This window comes from Falco naumanni, chromosome 1 (assembly GCF_017639655.2).
Source record: "Falco naumanni isolate bFalNau1 chromosome 1, bFalNau1.pat, whole genome shotgun sequence".
NCBI lineage: Eukaryota > Metazoa > Chordata > Aves > Falconiformes > Falconidae > Falco > Falco naumanni.
In genome coordinates, this window is record NC_054054.1 from 113,781,514 (window position 1) to 113,804,897 (window position 23,384).

Genomic DNA, 23,384 nt, shown 5'->3' on the forward strand with positions numbered 1-23,384 from the left:
CCCTGTGCGGAGCTTGCATCTCAGAGAGTGGTGGTAAAAGGGGTGTCTGCCCCCCCCCCCCCCCCCCCCCAAATGTCCTTTCCTACTGACTGAGAGACAAAATCAATTTAGCTGGAGTTTGATAGGTACACAATGATCTTCCTCCCATGTCATCCTGCCTATCTTGCACCCTCTTCTGCTTCCCAAGCTGGATGTCTTCTTTGCTGGGCAGATTTGTCCTCTGCTCTTCTGGAGCCTGGGGATCTTGCCTCTGATCGGCTGGTGCTGCCTCAGCTCCCACTGCTGCCGTATTTATTTGACTTCTTGCTACCTCCTAGCTGCTCAAGACCTCTCTCCTTTCTTGCCTCCCACGGAAGCAGTGCAGGAAGGGCCCAGGAGAGCCCAGGTGCCACAGGATAGTGGGGACAGAGCCCTAAGGAAGCACTGGGCTTGTTTCCAGTCTCTGACCAGGGAGTTGTACCACGGCACATCGGTTCTTTTCACCATTGGGCTCTTGTTTAATTCAGACTCAGGCCAGTAATGACCAAAAGCAACGCTAACAGAACAGCTGTTCATTAGCTAATTTGAAATACTTAGTGGTCACATGTTAGTCTGTAGCTACCAGTTTGAAACCGCAACTGCAAACAGGCTTCCTGTGCTGGAGATCGTCCCATTCATTAAACCAAGTTATTCTGAGGCTGCTATTTGGAAGCTGCCCTCAGAAAAAACTCCTACACACCCCACTTGCACAGGGGTTGCAGAGACAGTGCTTGACTCAAAAGGCAACTCCACCGCTTCCTTCTCTGCTCAGGCTCCCCCTGCCCCATGCTGACAGCTACAAGAGCCAGGAGGTGTTAAATACATCATCTCTTACCCCTAGAGAGATGGAGCCAAACTCTTGGTGGGTATCCCTTCAGTGGACCTCTGCTACCGGTTCACTAATCCAGAGATAGAGGATGCTATCAATCTCTGTTCGGTCTTGCCTAGCAAAGAGATTGCAAACATGGCTTTCCATCATGCAGTACATTAGCCAAATTAATTCCACAACAGAGAGTCAGCCAGTGGTGCTCAAGGCTGAGACAGATTAATGCTGCAGCCAGGTCAAAATCAGCAGAGCTGCTGCTTGCAGTGTGCCAGCTCCTTGGATCTGCAGCCATCCTTCTGCTCAGCAATGCCCTCCTGTCTCACACTTTTCAGGAGCATTTGAACTTGCTGGAATCAGTGACACAGACAATTCAATTGGAAGGAACATCTGTCTCTAAATTGTGCTCCCCATTCAGGCTGCCGCCGCTGCAAGTGGGTGACATTTTTTATGTCTTGCTTGCTTTCTTTAATCTCCCAAACACAGGCACGCCTGTGGAGCACAGGAAGGTTCCTCCCCCATGACAAGGAAAAAGAAATTAGCAAGCAGATCAAGTGTGTAGAGCAAATAATGAGATTGCCTTGGATACAGGACTGGAATTCATGCAAAGAATTATTCTGATCAGAGAAGATAAGCAGCATTTCTAGGGCCCACAAATAGCATCGTGAAACTTACACTTCTCAAGTGTTTTCTAAGAGGTTCTTGGATGAAGGCTGCCAGCACAGGCTTGATCCACAGACAGTGCAATTTAAAAAATAAACCCTGAAATAGCTATACTGGTAGTTATTTTGCTGTGCAAGTGCCTTATAATGATATGCCTCATTTTCCTTCAGACACAGGAATAAGCCATACAGATACTCACGCTGTTATGCTGGCAGAGCAGCAGCCACAAAGGCGGCTTGTCCCAACGGAGCTCCAGTGAAAGGGCGCAGGGTTTGCCCACAGGGTGCAGACCAACTGCCCGTGGAGTTACTGCGTACTTTAAAAGGAGCTGGATTTGTGGGATACTTTAGTAATAAGTAATTTTTTCTTATTACTCATCTGGTAATAAAAATAAACATTTTGCAGGCAAACGGGGACAGAGTCTATGCCAGGTGAGCGACCATTCAATAGCTTGATTCAATGCCTGTTGAAATAGATGAGAGTATTTGTACTGTTAGCCTAATGAAAAAGAGGGATAGTAGACAGCCTTTGTTTTTATTTTTATAGGGCATTTACTCATCGTTGTATTTGCTGTGCCTCTTGACTGAGACTGATAATTTTCTAAGGATTGAAAATTGTTATTAATGAACTGATGAGATCCAGGCAGTCCTTTAACTCACTTAAAGCCTGTTAACAGGCTGTTCACTGTGAAGCAGGTACCAGCTGGCTCCCAGGCAGTGGCACATGGGCACAAGCGGTGTTTCCAAAGGCAATTAGAGAAGCTGGGCATTCCCAACAGCCCAGTAAACCCTTCCTTGCTTGCAGCTCCACCCCCCTGTATTATGAACATGTACCCCAGCAAATAAGCTATCATCCGAGTGGCTTTCCCTTTATACTGGAAAAAAGGTCATGGGGCTGAGTTCCCTTTGACATTTCCCCACCCTGTGCCACCTCCTGATGTCTGAGGGATAAAATAATCCCACAGGAGCTCCGAAGGATGTCTCTGCCTCTGCACACTCCCCCAAAGAAGCCTGTGCTATCAACCTTTTGGGTGTTACAAATATCCAACACGGGTATCAGTATGAGTGTTGGATTTGATGCTTCATCCAAAACATACACTCCACTAGCTCCTCAGGCTTTAATTATTTCTGTACTAGCAGCCCCCTCTGCACCACCTGCTCACTTTTGCTTTAGCACACTGCTTATGGGCGGTGACACTGAATTCGATGCAGAATGCCTCCTGTGGCTACAGTCTTTGCAATGAGAGGATGTGAATAAAGGGCTGGAATACTTTCCGCGTGCTCATCCCAATTAATGTATTTTATGAATCAAGATTTAGTCCTATTTGCTAATGTTTGTCTATTTTGCTATGTCAGTGGTGCCTGTGCTCTCATGCCAGCTGCTGGAGTCCAAGTGCGGGAAGCAGGTATCTCTGGCCAGCTCCCAGCCTACAATTCAATTTTCCTATCAGTCCCTTGAGAAGAAAGGAAAAAAAATATGTTTCTGACTGTTAGTGGCATCAAAACACAAAGGGCTCCAGTCCACAAGGTAATTTAAGGCTTTTCTACACTGTGACATGTGGGAAAGTCCAGATGAATCAAATAATGGTATAAAGTTAATACACCACTTACACAGCACTAAACTACAGTAAACTAAGGCCAGTTTAATCCCGAATAAAAATCTCAGCACAAGAGTTCAATGCCATCTAGGTTTTGTACATTAACATCACCTTTCTGAACACAGGCCGGTCTGGAGATATTTTACCCTGTTCCCAATCTTCTCAGTGGTGGAAAACGACCACGGAGCTAAAAGGCAGCAGGGTTTGGGAACAAGGGGATCACCCAGGAAGTGAAGAGCTCTGGTTTGTGCTTTTTCATACTGGCTTACTGCATGACTTTGCCTAAAGCAAAAAAAAATAAATTATGGTGACCCACAATATTTATATCTGCATATTGGGATTATTAGTATCTTCCCTGCCTTTACAAAGGGCTTTAAGATCTCCAGAGACACATGGAGAAATTTCTCCTCCTGTGTACCATTTCCCCAGCATGGGCTATACAGGGAGCTTACAAAAATACATACAGCTGTATGATGAGTGCATTCAGGTATGTGTCTGGAGGACTGAACTTGAGTGTCACCATTACTTTAGTTCTAAGAGTAAAGGAGTGACAGAATTCACAGCGCCCCATATCCAGCACCACCAGATACTGGCTCCCTAGACCGACATGGGAAAGAAAAAATTGTGATACCTAGTTAAGTACTTATAAGGCATTTAATAACAACTCTGTGTAAACCAGAATCGCATGTCCTCAGGGCACAACTCTGTCCCATTAGCTGTTTGTCAGTCATCATGCTTATTTTAGCTGGAAATGTTATCACTTGGGACCTTTTTCATGGTTTTAAAGGTTTAAGAAGCAGGCATTTATTTCAATGTAGCCAGCGGTGCATAAAAAATTCTAACTCAGATGGGACTGATTTATTAGGGAATGGCTCTTGAAGAATTCAGTATATCTGAATTCAAAAGCTCATCCCTCTTTCACATACTTTTAATAAACATACAGCTCAGCAGCAAGACCTTGAATGAATGCACGTTCTCTCTCATTGAGAACTCCAACAATATCCTCTCTTTAGAACAAAAGCTGTGAAGATGAGACCTGTGGGACAGTAGGAAGCCAGGACCACTTTGCTTTTATTCACTTTCTGGGATGCAGAGAAAAGAAACCAGAGCAAGTCTCTGCCTGCTGAAATTCCAGGGGCTTGCACCGAATTACAGCAAGGCCTGGAGGCATTTTGAATCCTTTCCTGTACACTCACCCCTGCACGGCTCCCAGGCAATTGTACTTTAAGTTAGTTATTATTAATAATAAAGGATTGACTACCAATAGTTGCCATTATTTCCACAGCAATATAGCCTTAAACCAGATAAATGGCTGGGGTTTTAGTTGTGTAACCCAAGTTCGTGAAGGAATGCAATCCAGTAAAGCATTCAGATGGTGGGGAGTGGCCGACCTTGCATAACCTCCCTCAGGCCCAACTTCCCTTCCTATCTAGCAAGCTGCATTGCTCATTTTCTGAAAATATTGAATGGTTTGCACTTTCAGCCTGTCCTCTGGGCTTCAGTCTTCAGCATGCCTCACAGCTTTCCTTAAACATTTCACCCACCCATTTATTCATTTATATTCCTTCTAACGATGCACTGCTGGAGCTTCTGTAAGAGAAAAGGTAACAGGAACATAAACAATAATAGAAAAATTTAAAAACATATGGCTTTCCTCTTCTGTGTCTATCTTGTCAAGATTTTTGTTTCTGCAGAAAACAGGTGAGATACCTACGATGATTGATTTAGACATGAAATAATAGACTTTCACTTTAATGCTTTCACTCTATCAATAAACTCCGAATACCTTTAAAAGCCCCCATAAAGCTTTTCTGGTTATATGGCCATTTGGTTAAGTAGAATAGTGGCAGTCAGGAAGAATTAAAACATTTCCCAGAATCTAGAGAGGAACGTTACGAACAAAGAGGAATCTGAGTGGGTGTAAATTCCTCGCCCTGTTATGCCGGTAGGATTATATCTCAGGCTTTCGCAGCAGGAAAAGGATGTTACAGGCATAATGGCAGGCAGTATCAATCAGATAACTAATTCTAATTACAGAGTTACTAGATTAACTAGTTATCTTCAGCTACATGAAGGCAACTGGCCAAGTGCCACAGCAGAAACCAGATTCAGAGGAACAATTTCTCAACACATTAAACAACTTCTTGCAACAACTAGCTTCAGATCAGACAACAGATTATTCTTGACTAGCTTTAAGACATATGGTTTGTGTAAGAAAGAACTGTAGCTGAATCACTCAATAGTAACCACAAATTCAGCCTTCCTAGAGAAAGAATTGCACCAAAAGAACAGGATAATGACTCTAAATTTTAGTAGAAAGATTCAGTTTCTGAGGGAGTAAGCCAGTAATAAAACATGTTCTGGGTAAACAAATTGCCTTAATGGAGTCACTGAAGGGAGCAGAGGCACGGGCCTTTTCAAGTCCTTATTTTAACTCGGGTTTGTAACGTACTGGTACCATACAAAACTGAACTGTATTTCTTGCTTTTAGTACATCCCAGTTAAACCATGCTAGACATGGTCCAAGACTGAACTCTTTCAACTATCCCAAACCGCAGAGCACCCCAGCCTGGGTGACAGCTGGCTGAAGACAGACAAGAGGCAGAAGATGCTCGAGCGGTGACTGAGGCAGGCCTGCGGGCAGAGCAGTGTGCCTGCAGAGCTCGGGTGGGTGCCGCTGCCCTGGCCTGCACCTCTGCGCCCCCGGGGTGGGATCGGCACCTCCTCGTGATCAGCCTAAGCAGGGTGACTGCTCACTACTAATGAAACCACAGAGTACTTCATCCAGGAGACACTGCTGTGATCCTGGGTGGCAGCTCTCCGCCCTGTCAGGAGAGGTAACCATGTCCCAGCCAGGCCTTCGGGGCAGCTTCTCTCCCGCGCTTGCTCCTTGCAGCCCGGTGCCATCACGGCCGCTGCCCTCCTCTACGCTCACCTCAGCCCCAGCATGGCTCCCTAAACTCACCCGTCTCCCACCCGACCCAGCACCCACCCCGAGCCCCTCAGGAGCCCCAGGCCCAGGCGGACCTGTGGCCTCTGCTCCAGGAGGGCTCCATCTGCCAAACCCCTGCGCTGGGGGGAGCATGGAAGGGTTTAGGACCGAAGTGATGCTCAGTGAGGGGCTGAGGGAAGCGGTGCTGCCCACCCCGCAGGTCCGTGTTCCTCTATGAGGGGTGCGCGTGTACGAGGGGAGCGTGTGCCTGTGTGAGTCGTCTGTGTCTGAGGGGTGTCGGCGCCCGTATGACAGGCGCGGGTGCCTGTACGAGGGCCTGTCTGCTGGGTGCGCGGGCCCGGGGGAGCGCCATCCCCCTGCCCGCTGCCCAGGGCTCGCCGCTCCCCGCACTGGGCATGCGCCGCGCCGCGCCGCCCCCCCCCTCCCCCACCCGCCGGAACCAGCGCGCAGGCGCAGCGGCAGCTCGGGCAGACGGCGCCCGCCCTCGCCTCCCCGCCGCGGGGCCGCGCATGCGCAGCGCCTGGCCGGGGGCCAAGCTCCGCCCCCGCGCCCTGTCACCACTATCAACTGGCGGCGGCGGCCCCGCCCCTCCCCCGGCGGAACTGGCGGCGGCGCTGCCCCGTGCCGGCATGAGGCCAGAGCGCGGCCGGCCGTCGTGACGGGAGGCGGTAAGGGGCGCCGCGCCGGTACCTGCCCCCCCCGCCCTCCCTTCCCCTCCCCGTGCCCCGCCGCCCGCGCTTCCCCCTCCCTTCCCCCGGAGCCCCTTCGGCCCCGCCGCCCCCTCCCCTCAGCCCCTCCGCCGCTGCTGTCCCCCGCAGCACCCTCCCCGCTGCCCTCCGCGCTGCCGGTGGGCGCAGAGAGGCGAGCGGCGCTCCCGGGGGGTGTGGGGGCTAACGGCCCGCGGGACGGGGGCGGCCGGGCGCCCCGGGGCTGTTACAGGTGCCGGGCGGGCGGAGGCGGCGCGGGCCGGGCGGGCGGTGCGGGGAACGTTGAGTTTCTTTGTTGTGTAACTCTTTTTGTCCAAGGATTAGGGAAGGTTTGCGGCTTTTTTTTTTTTTTTTTTTTTTTTTGCCGAATCATGTGTTTTTTGTAAATGCGGGGTAGTCATGGGTAAATTCCGCTCTTGAGCAGGCGGTCGGGTGAACTTTGTTGTGCCGCTGGCCGCGGAGCTGCCGTGCCCCGCTCCCGGAGCCGCTGACGGTGCCCCGCAGCGCTGCCGGTAACGCCAGAGCCCATTAAAAAACCCAATAAAACTAACTTATTGTAATAAACCCATTTCTCGCTAAAATGAGTCTGGCTGGCAGCCCGTGGTGGCGTCTGCCGGCGCTGCTGCCGGTGTTTTTCAATAGATGTGATGGCATTCGGGAGAGTTCGGGGCACACGCTGCCGGGGAGAGCAGCCACCGAGCCGGGGGGTCACCGCTCCGTTTTGCCGGGGAATGTTTTCTGGACGTCGGCTGGAATGTTTGTAGTTTCTCTGAAGTTTTTCTCCCCAGCTCTCTCTCGAGTTTCTCTCGCAAAACTCTTGATTAATTTGATTTGGAAACGATGGAGGAATGCCTGGTATCAGTGTGCTGTAGTGATCCATTTTTTTTCTTTATTTCTAAAAGCAAGATTTTTTAGCGCTTGGTATATTTTTTAACCTCCTTTTTTGTTTTACTTTTTTTTTAAGCCAGTCCCAATTCAGGATGACCTATAGGCAAGGCAACCCACTTCCCTTGCTGGGGGACTGGGCAATGCTTTTCTGCCTTTAGCTGGTGCGTGTCAGTGTTTGGTTCTCAGCCACGCAGGAAGCCTCACCATCCTGATGAAGAGTCATGAAAGGTGTTGAAGATTTGTTACTAAAGCTGGACTGAAAATGAGTTAATTAGGCATCGTCTTTGGAAGAAATGATAAGGCATTTCTGACAAAAATATACATAGCTTTTTTTAGATCCCATTGCATCTTCCCTCCAAAAAAGGTCATCAAAGAATCGTGAAGGATTTCCTGTAGAATTGTTAGCGTGGTACCATGCATGGAACAATTGTAAGAGAAGATTGAAAATGGCTTCCTACACTTGACAGATGGCTTTAAAAATTTCTTTTTCAGGTTTGAGTTGATCTTACGAACTGCAGCTATGGTACAGAAGTATCAATCCCCCGTACGGGTGTATAAACACCCTTTTGAGTTAATTATGGCTGTAAGTATTAATTTTTGCTGTAATTTCCTTCCTTGATGGTTACTGGCATCACTAAAGTACTTGGCCCGGTTTGATAGGTACTGTGGAACGTACAAATCTGAAACAATATACAAAATGAGAGGCATTATGTTTTAATGGTGGCTTCTCTACCTGATGGGTTTTTTTGCAGAATGTGTTCTCTCTTTCACCCAAAGTTTAGATGTAGTTTTTAGATTATTTTTTTTTTAAGTTACAGCAAAAGTAGGCTTGAACCATACTTCCCAGCTGATTACTGGGGGTAGACTAGTATGGGAGAAAGCATCGAGGATGTTGTTTAAAAGGTTGTTGTTGTTATTCATCAGACTAGAGAGCACAGAGAAGACCATGAAAGCAAGGGTAAGCCTGATCAAAAGAGGAGAAAGCGTTTTGAGTGTTGGTAATATTCTGGGGGGCAGGGGGGAAGAAGACTGCTAGGGAGGGCAGAGATGAACAAAAAGCCTCTTGGGCGTATGGTTGGCAATTTGTGTGCTAATGTTACAAATAGTAACAACAAAATCCTAATTGGGCTCACTTTTCTTTCCCTCTTCCCCACCCCCCCGCCCTCTTATTTTTTCTTTTAAAAACCAGAAGGGAAGTAGGTATTTGAGATTTCTAAATATATTCAGCCAAAATGACAACTGTGTGGTTCTCATGAGTTAGGGAGAGCAGTCAGGTCAGCTACCTGATAAAATCAGTTAAAACTAAGTAATAATCTAAATAGTAATTGTTTTGTTTCACTTTCTGAAAATGCTATGTTTAATGGCTTCAGAGGAAAGTTTTAATAGAGTTCATAGTGTAAATATTTGGGTAGATCACATGGCTTGGCGTGCAGAGTTCCTTACAGAAGTGATCCTTCACAGTCACAGGGCAAAAAAGGATTAGATCACTCCGCAGGGAATACCTCCGTTTCTTTTTGTCTTATTTCTAAAGCTGCCTCCAGTATTACACACGCAGGTCTTGGTCTTGTGAACACTTCAAGGTGGAGAGTGGTTACTTTCATGAGTGGTGAAGAATCTGACTGTGATGCATTTAAGGTTTTTTAGGATTTTACCACACTCTGACAGGTAGGGTTCAGGTGGTTTCCACTTTACATTTGGTTCTGCGTGTAACTAGCTTGCAGTGAAGTATACTGGTTCTTAGATCAGTCAACCAAAATGAGTTTCTTCGACAAAATTCTTTGGCTGTTTGCTGAACTGACAAGTCTTTGCCTTGCTGTTGAATTGAAGGCAAAAATTCTTCTTTTAAGTTATTTCTTTAAGGGTATTTTGATTCAAAGTGCTGACATGAGGATTTTTTGCAATGCTTTATTGGGTTTAATTAGAAATACTTCTGACTATTAATATTAACTTTGAGTTCTCAAACTGTGTCTTGGCAATAACATTTGAAGAATAATTTTTAACAAATATTAAGTCTTTTCTTACATGAACGCTTTTCTCCTTTGCAGAGAAAGAGGCTATACTGTCTATGCAACTAGGATAAAACAATAGCTGAAAAATTAAAACAGCGAACTAAGAGGAGAAAGAATCTTTATAAAAAGAAACAGCTGAACAGGATGCTTTCTTAGACTGGAAGTTTAGATTAGCAATAACACATATGATTTATTTAATCTGTGTCAAGGCAGTGAGTTACCACTTGAACTTGTTCAGAATGTGATCACTGGATGAACCTCCTTCTCCTGCCATGTTGCTTCTGTTACTGGTTTTTTAAACCATGTAAAATTCCTCATAGTGACTTATCAAAACTGTTCATGCATTTTCTGAAGTATGTAGAAGAGTACCTCCATAAACCAAATTCTTTAAAGAATATAAACAGTATAGGATAGTTTGAAACTTTTTGTTTCTGTTTTCCCTTGATTGAATAGCGATTGCCTAAGTTGATGAAGTATTTCTGGAAGGAATATTCCTGTCAAATTTTGTGCTCACTAAAGTGGAAGTACTATGTAGCACATTCCTAACAAAAAAGTGCTATAATGTTATTTTAACGGTGCCAGCAGCTCATCTGAAATGAGGAACACATGCTGGTATATACCAAGCTTGAATTTAAAGCACTCAACAAATGACTGTAACACTATGCATTTTATTTGATTTTTCTCTATCCCTCTCTTTTATTTGCACCCAGCCTTTGAGAATATGCGTCCTCAAATAGAGATTTAAACCCACACACCAGAGACACTCAGCTGTCAGTAAAAAGCCTCTTGAAGAAACCTTTGGCCAATGTGGCAGCAGTGTTCTTTATTATGAATTGCGTAAAAAAAAAAAATTAAAAAAAATCACTGTTTCTAGCCTGGGTCTTGTTGTGTGGGATCTCATCTTTGTCTTAAGGTGCTGAGTACTTTAAAAAATTTTATTTGGAAAATTGTTCTCCCTTCCCTGCAAGTTTCACAGAACTGGAGGTAATTCCACTCTATAGAGTAATAATGAAGATCAGTGTCAGTGAAGCCCACGTGGACTGTAAAGATTTCCTGGATGATACATGTTCCAATTACAAATTGGAACTCATTAAGTCAAACTAATATTTAGCTTTCAGGCAGAAAAGTCAGCATAAAATTCTTTTCTACAAGCAACTGAGTGAATGCCAGTTGCAGAATGGGTCATTTACACTACAGATTTCCTATATGCCCACATTTCCTTTCCTGGGTTTCAAAGAGGTGCTTGAGGGAGAATAAAGTACAATCAGCATTCCATTCATGCTGCCCTAGTGTGTTTTGAGAGAACTTTTTTCTCTCTGTGAGGGCTGAGTGCAGCTTTATTAAGACAAAAAAATGGATTTAATTCCACTGTGATCTAAACCAAGGTTGACAAGACAAGTGTTTTGCAGGCAATTACGATATAAAGACTTTTAAAATAGACACAGTGAAAATTCTTTTTCTAAGTTGAACTGGTGTTGAAAATAAGTTTCTCTTATGCTCCTCCACTGAAATCCAAAAATCATCTGTTGAACTCTTAATGTATCTCTATGACAACGTACTTGAAGGCACAACCCCTTATCTTTCAAGTCAGCGAGAGAATTGGTGAAGTACTGTTAATACAGAGTCAGGAGGTCCATCGCTGATGCTTCCTGCCTGCCCTTATCAGTAAAGGCAAGCTACATGAAATCTAATATGTTACTTGCCTTGAAGATTTCCTTGTATTAGCAAATCGTGTGTTCCAGGCGATACTGTAAGTTGCTTTAAAAACAGTAAGAACTGCATGCAAATATTTTAATGAAACTGTCTTCTGAACTTGAAAAGATTCTAGAATCATAGGCTCCAAATTACTGCATTTTGGTCTGACATGCCTATCACAGGCAACAGATTTTGCCAAATGGTTACCAATGCTGACATGGTGCCTTCTGGCTGCTCTGTGACACATCTGTCATAATCAACTTCTTGAAAACTGTGTGTATATATATATATAAAAAAAAAAAAACACAACCAAAGAAACCAAAACAACAACTTGCACAGCTGTTTAGCAGACTGAATAGAATCTTGCCTCGTTTTTCCTCCTGTTCATGTTGAAGTTTACGTAATGCTGGAAGCAGCTGAGATCTAGAAAAGTGACTGTTTACTTAGAATTGCTTGTCAAGTTACCAAGGTTCGATATATTGGAGAAAAACTGAGAAGCTGCTTTTATAAAACTTTTAAAGAGTATAGATTCAATTTTTTATTTTAGCTTAAAGAGGTCTACATTTAAATTAACATAGGGACTCTGCTGAATAAGTAGTTTTTAGTGTTAAAAGGCAGTTAAGAACTTGAATCTTTCTTAACACACATGAGGCTAAAATTAACTTTGGAGATTCACAGCTCATTTTCAGTCTTGACATGCATTAGAAAATGTCCCTTGCGTTTAATTTCCAAAGTAAATTTAAATAATGAATAATCAGCTGCTATGGCATTCCAAGAGTGGAATTTATGCAAACTGAAAAGAAGTACGATTTTTTGGGGAAAAAAACCACATTGAATTGAACCATTGACTAGAGGGGTCTTTTGTAGTTTCTGGAAGCTCTGTGGAAAATCTATTGCTTTTCAGACCATTTAGAAAATGTCCTATTTACAGCCACAAATTAGTTTCAGAAATACATATGAATAGTAACGTGACTGAATACAGAAAGTGTGCTCTGAACCTGTCCTGTTACATTTAGTCACATTGATGTAAGTTTTAAGAACTTGTGGCTTTGTGAAAATGACTGTTTTTCAAATCTGCCAGTGACAGGAGGCAGACTTTCAAAGGTATTTTGCAGTCTTTTGAATACCTAAAATAATGTTTCCACTTTGTTAAAGTTCCTGGCATTTGTCAGCTTCCACTGGTGCCAAAGTATGAAGAGAAGTCTGTAAGTAAATTAGTCATCACTGTCAGGAGCTTGCAGTTGTGGAAAAATGCATTTAATTTTTATTTTAAAGTCAAAATTGCAATTAATCTTGCGCTGCCTTGACGCTGGAGACTACTTCCTTCCAAGCTATGTATTTTCATCAAAATACTTACAAAAAAAAAAAAATGGTCTCCTGTTTTCCCTTTGTCTTGGTGGAATATCTAAAGTATAAATCTTTCTCAGTAAGTACAATGTGTAGTGCCTTTTTCCTTACAATATAATTTTAATGGTTCAGATTTGCTGCATGTGGACAACAGACTGCCTGGCTTGCTTTGGTTTTATAGATCTGAAAAAAATGGCATTTAAGGTAATGCGTAATTCTCTGTGAATGAAACTATCCCTAAATTACAGGAAAGTAATAAGATTGTATATGGCATGAATATGCTTCAATGATAGAGTAGATTAGAAAAAAATTATGTTTTTCCAGATGGAAAAATCAAAGTATAATCCCTTGATCTAGATTGTAATGAGTTTCCTGATCAGGCAGTACATCATCTTCATTGTAAAGGTTATTACTTTAAAATGTCATTTAGAAAGAATAACTCTATCAAGTGTCACACCTGCTCATAAATCCCTACAGTTTTTATTCCTTCTATAGTCTCATTTTCTTTCTCTTGGAAAAAATGCATTCCACACACCATGTGGAGAGGTGCTGAGAGGCCAGAGAGAAAAAGAAGACATTCCCCAAGTGCTTTTGAAAGCACAGAGTAGGCTTTAAATGTATAGAGAAGTAATTTATCCCCTCGGCACGGTACACCTTCTTGAGGATTTGTCTTGGATGCTTAAAGCCTGGGGAAGGGAGCAAACAGTGTCCGCTGCCGAGCCTGCTCAGCTGTTCTCCCTTCTGCTGCGTGACTCCCAGACTCTCATCTCCTTTGCTTCCTGTCTTTGTTGAAAATTCAGGCTTATTTACTGATGGAAACGTGTTGGTAAAACTGCAGTGGAACAGTGTTTGTATGGATTTTCTGGCGAATTTTTGACCCAATTGTTTGGAATGAGCCGCGGTTAACAAATGTAAGAGTTAAGCTGAGCACTAGGGAAAAATGTTGACTTAGCAGCCTGCTTACTGTGCAATTCACTTGTTGTTTCATGGCCTGCTTAGATATTTCCGTGGCTAGCTGTTTCCTGTTTTTTTCTGTGGGCAAACACATGACCTGACTGTAGCTGACAGCTGCAGTTCTCTTCTTCACCAAATGCTTTTAGTGAGTTTTTTTTAACAAGTCTTTTACACTTTAAAAGCTAAACTACCACTACTGTCAAACTGTGAAAGGTGTCAATGGAAGAAAAAAAAAAAGTAGCAAACCCATTTTTGTTGCTTTGTTCTGAAAGCACTCCAAGCTTTTCACGCTTTGCAGGTGTTTTAGCTCTGAGGCTGGTGCGCAGTGCTGCACTAGGGTCTGTTTATCAGCCAAGTGACGTTGCCTTTGAGCGAAAACTCTTAAACATGTGGGAACCTGGCAGAAAGGAAGTGGTTAACACGTTCTGCAGAGTCCTAGACACTCATGATATTCAGTTACGATCTGGAAAAGGTATATAACTTCATGCCCGTAATTTAACTTGTGGTTAGCCATTAAGATGTATGTGTAAGAACCTTCAAACCCTGCCCCCCTCCACCCCTGTGGGAAGGAGATACGGTGTATTTTTTTTTGTCAATTATAAAAACATGTCCAATGAGAAGCCAGGAGTTGGAGATCAGAGACCTCAGCTGTGTGTCGTGTGAGGTGTTTCTGTATGGTATGGCCACTGTGTGCACCTCCAGCTCGAGCGATCGGCGCGTCCCGTTCATGCGGAGCTCTTGCAGCAGAAAGTTTGAGCAGCTCTGCCAACAAGCACGCCACGAAAGGGGGGAGTAGAAGGAGAGCCTGAGGGATTGGAGGCACCCCCTGAGGGCTTTCCATAAAGCGTGCGTTCACTCGAGAGTCCAGACTTTGAACGAACACGGAACTGAGGGTTATTCGTTGTAACCAAGACTGGTTTTGCTTTGCACTCGGTTTGAGTTCAGTTTTTTTCTAGAAGGAGGGCAGCAATGTGATCTTAAAACTGTTGTGCTCTGAATATAGAATGACTCTTCTGAGAATCTGCATGGAAATCTCTTAATTAGCTCAAGTTAAAATTAATTACAGGTTAGTCTTAAATGGTCTATTTTCTTTTCTCCCAAGTGAATGTCTTCCAATTTTTCATGTAGTTTAAAACTACTGTGTATATATTCTAAATGAAGAACTAGGCTGTTAAGCTGAATTATTAACTTTTTATCTCATTTCTGTGCTGTAGTTAAGACAGGTCAGGTTAAGTAATGTTGGGTAAGGCCTATTACAGGTAATATAATTCAGCTTTCTCACAGTCGATTCACATGCAGCTGGTTTCAGTTGTTATCGGTGATGTCTGAGGTGAGAGTCATGCCAGGGACCATGCTGGTGGAAGCTTGTGTTGGAAGGACCGGCTGGCATCCTCTGGGCTCCACTGCGGTGTGGGGCAGCGTTGCCAAAAGAGTACAAGCAAGCAATGAGCCATCAAAATTTGAGATCAAGTCTCAAGGTCTTGGCTGTTCTCTGCATTGCTTTTGCTTGTGCAGTGCCGATTTCAGCCCTATCCACAGAGGTTTTCAGCTTGTGGTTCATGGGCTCTGTCTTCTAAGGGGCAGAGAAACATCACCAACTGTGTGGTTTCCCATGACGGTAAAGCTGGTGTACCAGCTCGCTCTTGTTGCTTTCTTGCAAAGACACGTTTCATCAGCAAGCCAATTTAGGGAGATAGGCTGGTCAAAAGCTGTCTTGGAAAGAAGGGAAAATAAATACCTTGTTAGCTTGGTTTCCTCACCAGGCTCGCTTCAGGCTGGTGAGCACCCATGTGGGAGCAGGTGCTCATCCCCTCCCGCGCTGTTAGCGAGCTGATGGCAGCTGGCCACAAGAAAGCAAGCAAGTCAGCAGGGCATTTGTTGGTACATGTTGCCCTGTGGGAGCCCTTGGTTCTATGGGGAAATAATTAGGGATCTGCAGTTTGAAAAATGCCAAAGCCCGTTGCTGTAACAGTAAATGAAGGGCCCATTAGATACTTGATTCAGCAGTCTTCAGGCCTGGTAGCAGTGTAAACTATTTTTTGCTTAAATTGTGCTTAATTGCTTGGAGTTGTGGGTTCTGTGAGTTGCTTTTGCAGAAAGGGTTATCTGTCCTTTTTTTTTTTTTTTTAGAAAAATGAAAGAAAATATTATTTTATGCAATCTAATGGTGGGGTGGTATGTGAGCTGAGTGGTTGGCTTTCTTGCTTTGTATTCAGATTTGAACATTTTCAATCTTGGATTCCTCTTGGGTTTTACTTTATGATAATTAGGTTTGGGGACTATATATCAATAAATCTGAAAATAAAAATAGCATAGGGCTGTTGAAACCTGACAGCTTTAACTCTGGCGACAGCAGAGTGATCGTGGGAGGGAGCAAAGAGAAGCTACCTTGTATTAAAAACAAATTCTTAAACTGGTTTAATTCTTGATTATGTATGTTTGGGTTCTCTTAAATTAGCATTCCAAGACTTTGTCACAGTCAGATTTATGAAGTTAAATATCTTAAGTCTGCAGAGTTATGTAGTTTGGATTGCTTGTTGGATAATTACATCTGTTTTCATTCTGATGTTATTTATATTCTCAGAACTTGAGTATAGATGCTTTTTGAAACACATGCAGATCACTAACAGTTCAAAACTACATTGCAAACTTCTCAACATTTCAGTATCTCTGTGACTGGTAACTTTCTGCCTTGCCTACTGCTGCTGTAACATTATATCATATTGCTTGGATAATAGATCTCATTTTGTGAAAATGTCTGTTTCTCTAGTGATGGTCAGGATGGCGATGTGTCATTTCTATTTGTTTATGCCACCACAGAAGGGGAACAGTTAGTTTCCTGATGAGAGCACTTCCTTTCTCAAGTGCATTGTCTCTTCATTTAGTGTAAAATGTGAATGCTATAGCTGTTAAGTCCAGTTCAGGAACATCAGTCAGCAGAATCCTTTCCAGAGGATGTTTTTTTTCTGGCTGTTTCGTTCAGTGTGTAAATTATACTACTTAATTTGCAAAGCTCTCTCTTTGCTGTGCAATTCATTGGCCTGTGGATAAATTCTTCATTACTGAATTCAGGGCTCTATAAAATTACTTATTTCTATTGAAGTGTTTCATGGTCTGCATGGTGCAGCCACTGATGTTGTAACAAACAGCATTTAAAGCAATTTCACTTGAACCTTGTTTGTTCTGTGTTGACTAAACTTGCTTTTGTTTGCCTTTCTTTGCTGTAAAGGAGGGTAAAGAACAAAGAACTGATTGTCTATAATCTATGATTTTAATGGCCTTTTAGAAAAGAAAGGAATCTTGGCTGTTCCTCTATTAACTGGCTTATCTTTTGAAGCTAGGTAGTATCTTTCTGTTTGTATTTTATTGGGGAACAGGGTTTGGGATGCAGAAGTTGTACCACCTTAACATACCAGTGATGCATCTAGCAGTGGTATTACCTGATTGAGTGCTTAATGATGTATTTGGATGTGGGAAAATGGATTGTGTTCCGTCTCTTAATGAGAACAGTGCTGATGCCCATCTAGCTAGCGTGCTATGTATCTGGCAGTGGCCAAGGGCAGTATCTGCCTCCAGGGAAGAGGATAAGAATGATAACACCATACTGTAACACTCTCAGGATACTCATCCTACAGTGATGTGTCTTGACAGCCCTTCTGGTCCAGAATGTGCCCGTTGTCTATAATAGCACCGCGTGCGCTTACTTTCTTGTGCCTGCCCAATTCCTTTCTGGAGCCAAGCAAACTCTTATCGTGACACCCTCCAGCAGGAGTTTGTGCTTCATGACACGCTCTGTCAAAAGATGTATCCTTTATGTAGAGCCTGGCTCCTGCTCGCTCAGCTTCACACCACCTGCTTCTTGTGTTGGAAGAGGCATTCAGACTCTGCTCACATTCTTCATGCTGCTTGCCATTTTAGATCTGTAAGATACCTCCCTCAGTTTTTAAATCAGTCTTTTTCATGGAGGCTTAGTCAGTTTAATAGTTTATGGTTCCATAGGAACATAGGAACCACTGTTAATCTTCCACCATCAATTTCTAGCCTTTTTCAGACTCTCCTGATAAATCAAACATGTATGTAAGGTTAAGGTATTTTTTTTGGTAAATGTTACATGTAACTTCCTAGCTCAAGAGGTAAATTGTCTGCAGGCCCCAGATCCTATCACGCTGTGTTTTGATGATATTCCATTGATATTAGTGAATGGTCAAGATGTAATTGATGTACTTAAAATTTAATTGGTTTGCTTAATGGAGTACAGCTGCTGTCTGTGGAAGCTGGTGTTTTGCTGGTCCAAAAGCCAAACTGAGACCTTTACGATTGAGCCATGCTACTTACTTTGAATTATGCCCTTTTGGCAGAGCTTTCTTTGCTGTACTGATTATACTGTTGGTAGAGTGAAATCACTCTTACAGTGCTTGTTGGAGGCCAGGTGCCTCTGGGCCAAATGAAAACCTGGTGGGTGCAGTTTGAGACAATGAAGTCAAACCTGTTTCACTGAACCTCCATGGCAGGGGTGATCTAGATGGAGATCAGGAGACCGTTTCTTGTGGTACTAGAGTCTTTGACCTTTCAGGCAATGGTTTAATGACAAATTCTGAGCCTACAATGACTGTAGCTGTAGTCATCCTTTCTTTCCCCACTCATAACTTAGTTTTTGTCTACACAGTAATAATTTTATTTAAACTACTGTAATATCTTCCAGATGTTAAACATGTTTTAACAGACCTGCTTATTTAAAGTGTCTGTAATTCTAAGACCAAAAAAGTGACAAATACCAGTTGTAGGACTTGTAAAAGTGAGACTTAAGCATGGAACAGTAGAGCAGTAAGGAATATTTAACTATTCCAAAAATAGATCCTCAGTGGACATAGTAGGATTGCAGCTGAATTTTAAAGTAAAACTGGCTGCAGAAGAACCAGACCTGCAGTTTTGTTCACTGGAAGGGAATGGAGAACCTAAGTACCAAATTCTGCTTTCAGTGTGACAGTATCCTGTGCACTTGAGATGCCTGTTAGCAATGCAGAACATAGTTGTCACTATTCAGCTGCTATAAGACAAGTAATGGTTATTTACAAGCAACGGGAAGGCAACCTTTATGGTTTATAGTCATTCTGATATGCGTATCTTAAATTTCAATGAAAGATATGTTCCTGTGTTGTGTAAAGGTTTATGTATTGCCATTGTTGCAGAGAAATAGGAAGTGTTTGATAATAGCTCACATTCCTCAGTAATCAGGTCAGTCTCCAAGCATTTAAGCTTTCACTGGCCTGTTGCCAGCCTTTACTGTGATGCTCTTTTGGAGGTCAGCCTCTTCTCCATAGTACTTTGACCTTGAGCCAAAACAGTCATGTCCTGTGCAATTGGGGTCAGAAGCCAAGCTTCCTATCCTAGAAACTACTGAAGTTGACTCTAATTGCAGGGCACGTTCTGTCAAACAAGGCACTGTGCTTAGAGCTATGCGGCTTCTGGGCCAGAACTGATTTCCATCTGTCTTGCTTGGAACATGGGCAGAGCAAACACTCATTTTCTCTGTAGAACGTAGTTTTGCACATGTGTGTAATATATACAAGTTAAAGTGGAATTGCAAGTTAATCTGATATTGCTGTTGCCCCCACTAAGCCAGCTAAGCTCTGCATACACTGAGAAGCAACTTATAGCAGCATGGCTATAAATTCTGTCCTTGGTGTTCCACCTTCAACATAGACCAGAGCAGAACGATGTGAGTTGCTTTTTTTTTCCTAAGCAGCAATTTGATATTGGTCTTCCAGTCACAAGCCAGCCTAACCTGAGTGATCAGGCTTTCCTAGCTTACTCCAAAGGGAAGGAAGATTAAATGATTTTATTTACATTCAGTATGTTTGCGTTTCCTGTTCTTAATCTTTTTTTTTCCATGAGGGAGGCGTGTAACTTGCTCAACTCCTCTATTCTAGCTTCTTGTTTTAGAGATTCATGTCTCAAGATTGTGCAGAGGTTGCAGTTGAAGTTAGCCTTGCTCACTCTTTAGTGCTGGAGTGGGGGTATGCTTTTGGCTCTTTTAGGCTCTCTGACCTTCTTGAAGGGAGGAAAAGAATGAATGATCCTCTTGTGGGTATCTGGAAGGCAAGCGGGTATAACTCTAAACTCTTACACTGGCTATCCACTTTCTCAAATCCCTGCCTGGTCATTCATTTGTTCTCTGAAGATGGACATTCAGGCTCCCATGCAAGAATCAAATATTACACAGTTCCAGCTGTGCAAATTTATTTAAGCAAACCACAAATGACTTGTATCTGTTTTACAGAAACCACTCTTCCAATTAAAGTACTGTTGAGACATGCCTGTGGTTATTAAAGATCATCTTTTACAGATAAAAGGTGGAATGTTAGCCCTTGTCTTCAGGTCAAGTTCTTTATCCCAAAACTGTTTTGCCTCCTGAGTCAGTATACCTCTTGCCACCAGGAGTATGAATAAAGTTGCATTAAGTCATTGAAGAGTTTACTTTTTATCTGGAAGAAGATTGCATCTCTGCACATTACAAAATGGTTCTTGGGTGGTTAAGAGCCAGTGCTCTTCCAGTTTCATGACATGCAGCTGTATGCAACAATCAGGCCGCTATCATATTGCTAGTAAAGCTTCCCTGTGCGATCACTCTTCTGAAATGAAAATGCCCAGCTATTGAATAATATCCATGAGGGAAGGGTACACTGGTGGGGATAAAGTAGTGATCTGTATAGAAAGAGCCTACGTGGGCAGCTTGACTGGTCACGTCCCTTGTGAGAATAGAGGCTTCTCTGTCTGGCTATCCCTTCCAGTGCAGGAAAGCACAGGCTCTTTGCTTGGTCTGGTAGGTTGGTTGCCACAGTTGCATAACTCAATAGTGAATTACCAGTAAAATTCCACTTATGTGGAAGATTGCTTCATAGACTGCTTTGCATCTCCTGCTTTATTTATAAGGTCTAAATTATTTTAATGAAATATTAAAATAGTAAAGTAACATTATTCATGCTTGAAAACACTGGACACCAAAGCTGAGATTCACTAGCTCTGTACCTTACATATTCATGTTCCAGTACAGAGGAAGTTTGCTTCAGACCTTCCTGTCCCCTAGTAACTCCTTGATCCTCCTTTTTGCCTTTTCTTCTATCTCCTACCTTGCTTTTGGTTTTACACAGTCTTAAGAAAATATGGTGAGCTTTCTTTTAGTATAACTCAAACTTACCAAGAATGATTTATGAGTATGTGTTATCAAGTATTACCTTGGATAAGCTTAGAGTTGTACTGATACTTAGTTGTAGGTGCTATCTAAATAGAGCATCCTTTCAATAAGCTGCCTGTGAAATGCTTTTGATTTTTGGTTTGTATGCTAGTAGAAAATTGAGCACTTGGTTCACACATACATTCACAGGGAATGTAAGCTAAAATTCTGAAATGTGTGTGAACTTTTTAAATTACTACAAGGAAAATGGACTACTTTTTCCCAGAAATTGTTACTATCTTCTTGACGTTGCTTGATGTTGTCTATAACTTTTAATAGCAGTAGAAGATAATTAGTTCTAAATCCTGTTAATGAAAGTGACACTAATATGCATAATCCTATCTGGTCAATGCATACTTAGCATGAATTTCTCCAGAATACTCTCTGCAACAGCTGCTTTGAGGTGTACTTGTTGCAAACAGTATCCTGTGATTGACAGCTCAGATAATATCCCAAAGTGCATGCAGTTCAGGGTGGCGATTTGTGTAGTAATTTTGATGTCTGTAGGACTCTTGATGGCATCCCTGCATGGTGGCATCAAGGGAAAGAAGTTTAAGCACAAGCAAGGCAAACTGATTTTTGAAACTGGTACTGAAGTTTTAATGTATGGTGTAGATGCTGTGAGGAAACAGATTGAAGATCTGTCCAGTTTAAGTGACTGCTTTTACAAACGACCTGGATGATCTAATGAACAGTGTGCTTGCTAAGTTTTCAGTGGTGGGCTTGGCAGTGCTGGGTTAATGGTTGCACTTGATCATCGTAAAGGTCTTTTCCAACCTAAACGATTCTATGATTCTGTATTTGGGAGTGCATTACACCTCACAGGGACCCAAAGCTAAAGAACTAGCCTGCAGGGTAGCTAGGGCTCTTTATGCATTTAGTCTATATTTGGAATGTACTTAAAGCCAATAGTCATCAACACTGTAACCATGGAAATGCTGCCTGAACTAAAGAGATGAACAAAAACGCCAGTATTTGTGTGTTTGTGCTATTACATTCACATAAGTGCTTTGTAGCAGTGTTACCACATGAACGGTCCTGTTGTCAGAAATCCAGGGTGGTGTGTGATGTGCTGTATAAGCAGCACTCTGGCTGCAAGATATTGAGTGTACAGTTATGTTTATAATACAGTTTCAGTGGTATTTCATGATTTTTGTGATTGGCAGCGTGTATAAACTATTGCTGTGCCTAAAATCTGACATGAAGCTAGCTGTGCCTTTTATACTGCATAAGACTTCAAAGAGATTAAATAGGTGTGAAGAAGCCTGGACTCTGTATGTGGGCCTGGAGATAAGCATTGATACTTCCCCTTAGGTGTGATGGGGCTTTGTTCCTTGTCAAAAGCCACAGGGTCTCTGTTCTGAAAGGTGGTTTTGCTTCCCCTGTGTACGTTCCATACGTGTTGGGGGTGACTGGTGGTTACGCGCTGTTTGCAGTGATGGTGATCCAGGAGCAAACAAAATTGTCTCTAAATTTTTATGACCACAGAGTAACTTATTTGAAACAGCACAAGAATAGCTTCTCTGCTGTTTCCTGACTCCACAGAGATTTTAAATTTATTGAATCAAAGTCCTTCATACAACATTACGAAGTAGCTATTGAATGCCAGTTGAATCTGTATACTGGGTTATTTTGTTGTGGGCAATGTCCTCGTTGCTTTCAGCCACGTTCTGTTTCAGGAATTGGCAGAATGGATGTGAAGGTCAGAAGCTTTCTCACTGCGTTGCTAGGATTTGAGCAGCAAATTACTGTGCCTGCTTTGCATGTGGCATGCCTGTTAGCCTCTTTGGTAGAACAAATAGGTATTGTTTATTCTGTGGTGAGATCCACAAGATGACTTTAACAGGTTTTCATTAGCTCTGTTCATACCAGCTAGGAGTAGGGTATATTTGAAATGTGCAAGAAATATAACTGGGTACTTCAAAGTACTGTCGACTTCTGATACATTGAATGTAGGAACAGACAGAACAGTCTTGCTCTCTTACTCATACAAAGTATTGAAGCCTAAGGCTTTATATAGTTAAGGGGTGAATTTAAATGTATTGGAATAAATCTCTTCTCATTGTCCCTCTTTCTGTGTGGACATTGGCAAGGTATGAGTGGGTCACTCATAGCAGTGTAGAGTCAGAAATCCTTTTCAATGAAACCTGATCAGATCAAGAGGACTGCTTTAAACAAGCAGGAGCATCAAAAGAAGACAAGGAGTAGGGATTAAGCTCTTTGTACACCTAATAAAAACTTCCACGCAGAACTCTTGAGTGACAGAGGAGCTGTCAGTGGCAAGAATTTAATGGTTTTGGTGAATGCCAGGGAAAGAAAAGTTTTCTTGTCTGCCTGTGTTTATAGTTGGTTTCATTTCCCTCAACTCCTGGTTTCCGGGGGAGTTTCTCAGGAATTTCATTTCCATTCTACAAAAGGAGAGGTGAGCTGAGAAAGCTCAATTTACTGGCTTGACTAGCTTTCAAATGATTTTCTAGAGACAAGGATACTGTAAAC

At 42.7% G+C, this 23,384-nt stretch overlaps 1 protein-coding gene across 2 annotated transcripts in view; it reads left to right on the plus strand.

The window, feature by feature from the left end:
* The first annotated feature begins 6,635 nt into the window (after positions 1-6,635).
* Positions 6,636-23,384, plus strand: part of SEC14L1 (SEC14 like lipid binding 1) — a 41,981-nt gene continuing 25,232 nt past the window's right edge. The window contains exons 1-2 of one of the 2 annotated variants that reach the window (XM_040579557.1): positions 6,636-6,722; positions 8,142-8,232. In XM_040579557.1, the coding sequence (XP_040435491.1) occupies positions 8,170-8,232 (63 nt within the window). In that variant the 5' untranslated portion in view covers positions 6,636-6,722; positions 8,142-8,169. The remainder of the gene's footprint in view (positions 6,723-8,141; positions 8,233-23,384) is intronic. The other variant, XM_040579566.1, reaches the window with a different exon arrangement.